This window comes from Penaeus japonicus, unplaced genomic scaffold, assembly GCF_977035675.1.
Source record: "Penaeus japonicus unplaced genomic scaffold, GWHDUDI00000001_assembly GWHDUDI00000003, whole genome shotgun sequence".
Classification (NCBI taxonomy): domain Eukaryota; kingdom Metazoa; phylum Arthropoda; class Malacostraca; order Decapoda; family Penaeidae; genus Penaeus; species Penaeus japonicus.
The window spans coordinates 38,629,479-38,639,478 of NW_028234405.1; the positions used below are offsets into that span (position 1 = coordinate 38,629,479).

General features: G+C 37.9%; 1 protein-coding gene across 1 annotated transcript in view; it reads right to left on the reverse strand.

Moving 5' to 3' along the window:
- Rpn2 (Regulatory particle non-ATPase 2) overlaps positions 1-10,000 on the reverse strand; it is an 11,713-nt gene that overhangs the window by 1,222 nt on the left and 491 nt on the right. The window contains exons 2-9 of the mRNA XM_043018312.2: positions 5,368-5,485; positions 4,789-4,958; positions 4,477-4,661; positions 3,852-4,082; positions 2,665-2,940; positions 1,820-2,046; positions 1,242-1,491; positions 1-641 (exon numbers count right to left, since the gene is read on the reverse strand). The exon at positions 1-641 is cut by the window's left edge and continues 1,222 nt beyond it. Coding sequence (XP_042874246.1) covers positions 1-641; positions 1,242-1,491; positions 1,820-2,046; positions 2,665-2,940; positions 3,852-4,082; positions 4,477-4,661; positions 4,789-4,958; positions 5,368-5,485 — 2,098 coding nt within the window. The remainder of the gene's footprint in view (positions 642-1,241; positions 1,492-1,819; positions 2,047-2,664; positions 2,941-3,851; positions 4,083-4,476; positions 4,662-4,788; positions 4,959-5,367; positions 5,486-10,000) is intronic.

The following is a 10,000-nucleotide window of genomic DNA, read 5'->3' on the forward strand; positions in this document are numbered from 1 at the left end:
TGGCGCACAAAATTAACAGGGTCATTTGTAAGTGGCTCCAACAATCCCAAAGATTCTTTTTGTCCAGTGCCAGAACAAGCAACTCCAAGAGCCATAGCAGCACCATAGCGTACATGTGGATTATAGGATTCTGACAAAAGGGAGACCATGCTTGGTATCTGCTCTGGTGACCTGAACAACAAGAACCCTAGAGCCTCTACAGCTGCACGTCTGACATCATTATCTACGTCAGAGACTGCTACGTGAAGCAGCCTCTTCATTGCAGGTGTTGAGGCAGTGCCACAGTATGCCATTGCAACAGTGTACATTGCAGCACGTCTTAGAATGGCATCCTTGTCTTCACTGAGTTCTGTAATGAGTCGGTCTGCTTGATCCTGCTGCCCATACATGGTTAATGCAATCCCCTGTGCTAATCCCCGAAGAATCTTTTCATGCTGTGTATCTCTTGCGTAATTCACCATATCAGACACAGCTTGCTCATTTGCTGATCCTAACATTACTAGGCCCATGGCTAGACCTGCGGCTTCTCCAGTGACAGCATCATCTTGGAAGAGAGAATACTTCAACTGCTCATAAACATCTGTGCGCTGTGTTCCCATGGCTGCAAGACCAAGTCCCAGGCAGCCACCATGCCGGACGATCTGAAGTATACAAAAAATATAATTAATCTCATGATGACAAAATTGGAGATAAAATAATGTTTAGTTTAATCATAAAAACTAATGATCAACAAAACACACATACACTTAATGCCACCTACAATAATGCTTAATCATAAACATCTGTCTGTGTGCTTGTGTCTAATTAGTCCTTTCCAGACTTCTACTATACCTATCTGTCTTAATTGCTTCCATTTATGTCTATATTCCTGCACATGTCTGAGCATTCAATATGCATGAAAAATGACAAATCTGAGTTACAATGCATATAAGAGTGAGGGTGTAATTAACATTTACTGTGCTGTCAGATAAAAAAAATATATATATTAACCCATCCCCGACGGGGGAATTCTACCCTTGAATGTCCAAATGCCGGGGCGTTCGAATTATATATATATATATATATATATATTGGCATAATCCTATATATAATATATATATATATATATATATATATATATAATAACTGAGGCACATACTCACTATGCAGGACACATTTTCAAATAAGATAATAACTACAGTAATATATTATAGTGAATACATATTTAGATATATGGATTTACTTTTTTTTTTATTACTTACATCACTGGTTGCATCTTTAGTCTGATTAAGCAAGTACTCGATGATATTGGCACCATGATTTGCATGAATAAGTCCAAGAGCATAGAGAGATCCACTCTCGGCATAGCCAGGGCTGTTAGACTCTTTGGGCAAGTATGCCTGCATCAGGGTAAGAGCCTCCTTTTCATGTCCACGATGAATAACACCAAGAGATGCTGTGGCAGTCATCTTGGCCCAATTTGTTGCACGTGAAAGCCACTCCAAGTTATCTCTGAAAAAGCCAATTATAATATATGTGATCAAATAATTTAGGAAAATAATTTTGAAAAGAATGGTACAAAGCATATGAAGCCTATCAATGTTGAAGGTGACCTGAATCATTATAAGCTTGCCTGAAGCATTTATCCATCTTTCTCTCCCCATTCCTCTTATACTATCACTGGATGATATCAAATTGCTGACCCCCCCCCCTTCCCTCTAATGTGATGCATCCCAATTTCACAGTCATAGAAATTTATAAAAAGAAACCAATTAGTGCAATTTTTCAAAACATATAAAAAGGATATTAAGCCTGATAACAGAAAAAGGAAGACAATTACCTTAAAAACTGGTCAGAAGTTGTTCCACAATGCATAAATGCATTTGCAATAACAGTTGCGGTGTGGCATACTGATGCTCTCACAGCTTCTTTCGTGTGCCGCAGGATCAGCATGTCAGTGTGGTTATTGGCAATAAGAAACTGAAGGTGTTGCTCAATGGTCATCTCACCACTAAGAATTCGTGCAAGATTTGCAACACGATTCTGGTGAGTCTTCTCCAATTCGGTCTTTAAAAAAATATATACATATATATAATCGTACATATGTGTATAAAAATAAGGGAATACATATGTACACATGCAAATAGAAAATTATAATAGATTAAGTATGTTTATATAGTCACCCATATAAATAGAAACCTAATTCTTGTAAGAATCTGAACCTAGTAGACATGTTTACATTTATGAAAAATATCTATATAAAAATACATCAACACTGCATGATTTCTATATATGCCATGGCACAGACTGGCAAAAAATCCAGATGGCACCTATGTAAGCAATGCCATTGTAAGGTGGTCTCTGTTCTGGGTACCATATAAGCATGGATCTTTATGGCACTAGTTCTCGAGTGAAATCCTTCCAGGTTAGCCTAAACCCTCAATTTGTATGCTTTTAATGATATACAATATATGCCTTATCCAGAATCAAAGACAAGGGGGTAAATACCAATTCAGTAGAATGTAGGTACATTATCACTGACAGACTGTAACTGATCTACATTTAACATATTTAATAATGTATGCAACACTTATCTAAGTTATATACTGATCTTTTTGGATAAAACATACTACAAATTCAAACTACAATAACCAGAAGAAAACAAAATAATTTCCTGCTAATTACCAAATCATCTAATGTCTTCTCTTCACTCATTGCTGTGTCCGCACTCTCTTCTTCGGTTTGTGGGGCAGGCATTTCTTCATCCTCATTAGCGCCTGAGGTTGAGCCCTCTGCAGGGGCTGTCGAGGTTGAGGCAGCACTAGTCACAGCATCAACATCTTTAAGGAGGGAGGGCACAGGGGCAGTAGTTCGAAGGCCTTGGCGCACATGGGAAAGGAGATCTTGTGTGGCACTCTCGTACAAGTCAAAGCCAATCTGATATGCCATCAGCTCGTTATCCTGAAATTAAATGACAATATGACAATATACTTCAAATTTAATTTTGTTACAAATCAACTGGATATTATTTCATAAAACCCTATCAGTGATGTCAGCTCATGCAATCACATCCACACCCATATATTCCTTCTACATGTGAATAATCTCTGATATTATATACATTCTCTATTACACAAATTGATACTTATAGAAAGCAAGAATCTGTCTACATATATAGAACATACAAACATGGTTTAAGAATTTAATACAAAAAAGTAAGAAAAAATAAGACACTCACACTCACTTTCCAATTGACTATTATGAATGAAGCCACTGGCTGATATGAACTAAGCTTTAATATATTAATTCAATACTAAGAGCTGGCATTCCCTCAATACATGAAATTTCCTGCTTCCTATTCCCTTCTGCCTCTAGCCACACCTGCTGCTGCTGCCGGTGTATTTGCTAGCCTGGATGCCTAAGGAAGTTAAAGTTTTCCTAGTTTGTCTATGTTGCCACACTATCACTGAATATAAGGAAGGGTAAAGGAGGCAGAGAGAGAAAGCAGAAGCAGAGGATATCAGAACAGAATAGCAGTGCACACAGCTCTGACCTCCAGCATCACCAGCTGGAGGCATGTGTTATCAGGCCACCCCAATAAACTGCTTCTGCAGAGAAACCTTCCTCCTTTGGGTTACAATTAGTGCCAGCAGTGGTCGCAACTGGTGGCATCTGGTGGTTGCACCTAGTAACAGCAATAATTACAGGCACACACATGCACACATATGTACTTACTTACTTATTCACTCAAATCTCTCTCACATATTAACATATTCACACACTCACTCCCTCTCACACTCTCACAAAAAGCATTCCTTGAGCATGTGTATCAAATTCAAAAGAAAGAAGAAAAATAATGAACCACAACGTACCATTGCCTCGCTCTTTAGACTGTCATTCTTGATAAGTTTGTCAAGGATGGAAGCAACTTCATGGGGCTTGTCTAAGTGGATCAAGCATTGACACATGTTTACATAGTCAGGTGTATCTAAGCCCTGGTAGAGAGACACAAGCTCTTCTAAAACTTCATCACGGAACTTGCGTTGTTCAATGTACTGCATGGCAATCTTGTAGGAATATGTTAGACTTCCAACAATATCATCCTGAAAAGAAGTAATTAATTCTATTTTTAAAAATATGATACTTATTTATCAATATATATGGAGTTTTTTCAAACAAATATAACAACTCAAGGCTTTACAGATATTAATATTGAAGCATATTATAATTTCAAGACTTGTAGAAATTCTAAGTGTAACAACAATCACTTCCTAATAGGATTTTTTTTTTTTTACAAAGGAAACAATGCCTCAATTTTTGTGCCAAAGGTTTCCTTTCGAGAATGTCACAGAAAGAGAAAAAGAAATTTGGACACCATTATAAGTCTTTAGGAAACATTGAAATGTAACCCATCCCCATAGCTGAATTTCATTGTTCTTAATTATGTGTATCCAAATTGTTGACATGTATATCACAAAGATTCTCTGTTTGACTTACAGAAGTCATAATGGCTTCTCGGAACCAATCCATGCGATGAGTTTCTAGTGCAATGCCAATGGCATGGCGGTACTGCTGGTCATTGATGCACCGCTTGAACATACTGTTGAGCAGTTCTTCTAGTCTGGCATCCATCTTTGCATCTTTCTGGGCCCTCAACTTGATATAGTGATCAATGGCATGAACTGTCAAAAAAGAAGAAATAGGTTATATGTTTTTTTTCTTGAAAAGATTAATTCAAATATCCACGATAAAAAACAGAAAATATCCATGAACAAAATTCCTCTTAATGTGGTACTATATAAAACCTACCTTTGATTGTATCAATGTAAAGCTGGTTCCGATCCTGATGCAGCATTGGACCAGATCTTAATGCATATGTGAGGGAGTCTAAATAAGATCCTAAATGAAAGTAAACTTTGGATACAACGAGAGCAGCCAACTCTCGCTTTGGAAATTCGCCATTTTCTTCAAGTTTTTCACTGAAAAGAAAAAAAGAATAGTGCCTTTATTATAAAAAAAAAGTAAAATATATACATATATAAGGAAAACATCATTACTATTACTATCGTATTTTTTGCTCTGATATTTTTGTAAGAGTGAAAAGTCAATTCTAAATTCTTCATCCCTTTCTGCCCAACTCAACTTTCCTTGTCAATTGTTATTTATAAATTCTCAAAATATTACTTAAAATATTACAATAACATACCTATATCTATTCATCCATCTAAACATCTATCTGCAAATTCATTTATTGAGAATATTTTGGCATAACTAATTGAAGTTTAAGAAATTTAATTTTCTCCTCCTGCCACAAGTAATAAGTCTTAGACAAGGTAATGGTCAAACAGTCTAAATACGCAAAACTTAAGGCTAAAGTATATAACTTACATTTTCTGGATAGAGTCTGCAATTTCTGGCCAGAAGGTATCTGTTATTTCATTGAGTCTCTCCAGTGCAAAAACTCGTAACTGATCTTCATTCTCATCCAAAAGGGCCAAAATGCCCGCTGAAAAATGAAAAAAAAATTTGAGTTACTTTCTTGTTATACTAACAAAGACACTATCAAACATGTTTGATAAAAGCATTTCATAATCAATTGTTTAGGCTTTGGTGAAGCTCAATTAAAAAATCAAATCATTAACGACCTGCATATCATAACACTATCTTCCTGTCCATTTAGCACAACATTGTGAAAAATAAGTTAAAAATATATTTCATCAAATAAACTGTAAATGTGTAGATATTAACCCAATAACGACGGGGTCTCACACCTGTTTGACATGGCAAAAAGTGCATGATGACGGGCGTCACACCAGTGTGACGTCCCTAAAAATTGTTTATGCCTGCATGTGTCGCATCACAGTACCTGGCATCACCACCCAGCCGATATTACTTAGGCCCAGAGTAGTGGGTTGCCAGGCCCGTCGGCAATGGGTTAAGCCATTGCCGATAGGACTGTTTTGGCTTGAAATGGTCTAAACACTGGGGTATTTCAAGTGCGTAAGCCTAGCGCCTTGGGCTATTGGCCCACTCTGGCCACAGCCAACCACTATGTGTCCGGTCACCCAGCGTGCCAGCCATACAGAAGGCCATGACAAAATATCTCATCCCCTACGGCAAGTACTACCACCACTTGATGTTATATCTTATCACCCGACATTAACAGGTTAAGAGCAACATATGGGTGTGATTTTTGACAAATCTTTTTGGCAAATGACAAAAACAATTTCTTCACTTATTGCATCAACAACACTGCAAATTACCATACCAGAATTTTTTTTCAGTGAAACTTAAATATCCGCATGATTTAAAGCCACTCACAGCATGACGTCATCACTGGGCAGACATGGAAAAAAAATGTTAGAGGTATCTCGAGAAAGAGTTTTTCTGGTTCAACATAGTACTTCATCCTTACTTTTTATGTAATTGTCTATTGCTCAGTATCATTTGAAAGAGCATTAACCCTCTCTGGACGGGTGGTACACTACGGTACCGCGCATTCAAGGCCCGTTCGCTGGGGGACGCCATACGGCGTCGTTTATTTAACTGATTTAGGCCTATGCGTTCGAGAGCCCCGGCATTGTAACATGCAAAGCTAGAATGCCCCCATTGTGACTGGGTTAAAAGGGCATTTTTTTAGCCAAATGATTACTATTATTTATTTTAAATACTATTATTTAAATACTATTATCTATTTTAAAGCTGAAATTCTATATTTTTCCCACCCCCCCAAAAAAACAAAGCAAGAACAAGCAATTGCCTCCAGCCATGTTTTAGACATATATGAAAGATACTTATGGATTCCCCCCCCCCAACCAAGTAATTGATTGAAAATTATGGGCTGTATTAAATATGAAAATAATTAAAACCTGTCAAAATAAATCACACAAAAAAGTTATGACCCAAACTTTATGAAATTCACATATCATCATAACGGAACACAGGCAAATAACACATCAAAATTTAAAAGCTATAGCTCTTCTGAAATAAACACCTATATGACCCCCTTAAATAAAAGAAAGTTTTAACTTATATTGTCTATGTTTGTATATATAAAAGTCAAGGACTTATCAACTTGGAATTACAAATAATGTTTAACCAAAAAATTTATTTCTGATTTCAATTAGGAAATTTTAATAGTCCTATAAGCAAACCTTGCCAATTCAATACTTTTAAATCCTGCAGGTCAAGACTTAATTCCTAAAAAATGTATTGTCACCTAGAAACACACAAAGATTTGATATATGTTTTGACATTTATCCTTTAACCTCTTGACTTTTATATAGCCTAAATGGTATAATTTCAGGAACTGGAGATTCCCATTGTCAGTCTGGCATATACTGCATTTCACAAGTATTATGGGTGACCTCCCATCTTAAACTGATATTGATGAGGCACTTTTGGTTCCAACAGGTTTAAATGCCTGGGTATTTTAAACCGGTAGGCCTAATGCCTCAGGCTATTCGCCTCTGGCTGCGGCCGAACATCACCCAGCATGCCAGCCATATGAAGAGCCATGACAAGATATCACATGCCTGGCATCAAGTGCCATCATGTGATATCATGTTACCCTGCATTAACCCATTCACGCCGGGGCCATTCCGGCTTTGCACGGTCACTATACCAAGGTTTTTGAACGCATCATCCGAACGCTTCGAGATTCTCGGGCGCACGGGCCGTGAGCTCGCTCACCCTGAGCCCCGGCCTTGGCCAGATATCTCGTCGGCGGCGTCTGACGCGAAAACCACGAAACGTGTCAGCACATCATCCGGCGTGAGTGGGTTAATGGGTTAAGTGTAAGCACTGGCTTGGAGTTTTTGGTCTAGGGCTGGTGTGGGCAAACTACAGCCCACAAGCCACTTGTGGCCCGCCAAAGGAAGTCATGTGGCCCTCTAAATATCATATTAATTGAAACTAATTGAATTAAAAATTAATCAATAAATATTAATTGCATGTTTTTCTTTAACCCATTCATGCCGAATGACGTGCTGAATCATTTCGCGGTTTTTGCGTCAGACGCCAGCAAGATATTTGGTCAAGGCCAGCGCTTGGAGTAAGCGAGCGGACAGCCCAGGCTCGCTGCTAGTGTGCCCAAGAATCCCAAGGCGTTAGGCCTATGCGTTCGAAAACCCCAACATTGTGACCATTCAGAGCCGGATCACCCCGGCGTGAATGGGTTAAAAGTCTTTTATTTTGTCTAATCTAAATACTTGTAATTTTGGTTAAAATAATATGTGGCCCAATAAAAATGTGAATTTTTTATGGGGCCCTTACACTGAAAAGTTTGCCCGCCCCTGGTATAGGGAGACTTTTCACTATCTTTGTAAATCCTATTTCCTCCCCTAGGGATATGAGGCCAATAACACCCAATGAGTTAATTATGAACCATGAAACCCTGTTTTAGGGTAGTAGTAGTCAAAAGGTTAAATAGCTATTCGGAAATTATTCAGAATAAGACACTCAAGAAACGCTGTTATGTTAGTGTAGTCTACAGGTTCTTCTCTTAATAAAAAATAAATGGAGCTTTTATGAATAATGCTGTAGCAATGATTGATGCATAAAGCCATGAATGTTGATAAGTGAATGTAAATTTACATTTACTTTCTGCACTTTTCATATATTCCACAATTCAAATTTCCATCACAGTTCAAGCAAAACTATTTATTGAATCCCTATTCCCTATATGTCATGTGTTGTACATTATTATTTACTCTCATTTTTATTTGAAATACTTATCAAACATCGCATATGTGCAGCCATCTACTAGCAATTTTGACAATTCCATTATCAGTTCACATTGATAAATTTTGACAATTCCATTATCAGTTCACATTGATAATGTATTCAAAACCTGTATTTGCAACATAAGGACTCAGTCAAAACTCTATTTACACAAAAAGATGAGTAGATTGAAAACCGCAATTTGTCTCATGAAGTAAATGCTGAAGCTACTGCGATTGCTATACACAAAGTAGGCCTAGCAGGGGAGCAAATCTTAACCCATTGCATACGGGTGTCATGACATACATATCAGCACTGATTAGGCTTAAAAAGTTGGGAGTCAATGCGTACATGACACAATATGCTCACAGTTGAAGCGCACACAATCATTGAGTATTATGGCTGTAACGACGCTAGCTCCAGAGCTAGAGGGTTCCAAAGTCAGTCTAAACCTGCCTTTTCTGATGGATTTATGGAAAAAATATTGTTTGGACTAGTCTGCGCTACCCAGAGGGTGGAGAAAACTCTTCCTCCATCCCTCTAATTTTTAGTGATGCTAGTGTTGTAGACTGCCCGCTGTGATGATCATAGGGTTAAAGAAACTGCATCTTTTAATTTTCATTTTACAATAGTGATATATGTTGGAACTAAGGCAAATTTGCCACATCTGATCAATTCTTATTCCATCACCAGTGGCTCAAATGATCACTATGGCCTCCATGCCTTCAGTGTTCTGGAAAAGACTAACAACACTCCTTAGCATACATTCTGTCAACATACATCATGTAAACCTGCATGGTGCTTGATTGTTAATTAACCCATTTGCACCGGATGACGTGCTGACATGTTTCGTGGTTTTAGCATCAGACAAGATATTTGGTCAAGGCCAGCACTCGGGGTGAGCGAGTGGACAGCCCAGGCTAGCAGCTAGTGCCCCCAAAACTCCGGAGGCGTTAGGCTTATGCGTTCGAGAACCCCGGCATTCTGACCATTCAGAGCCGGAATTGCCCCGGCGTGAATGGGTTAAGGTAGAAATTAAGATACAGAATTGCTGTAGTGTTGTAAGTGTAGACTATGGTGATTCCTGAGTCAGTGGAAGTGTACCTTCTACCAATGACTAATAGTTTGTGTGCTTAGGAAAAATCACTCAACATTTGAAAATCTCATAAACATCATATTTCTTCCTATTTATAGAATGCTTCAACTTCAATATTTCCAAAATTATCGTACATAGACAATTACTTTCTTTGTAAAAGCCCAAAAATATTATTCAGCAATTTATTCGCAGAAGGCATGACCT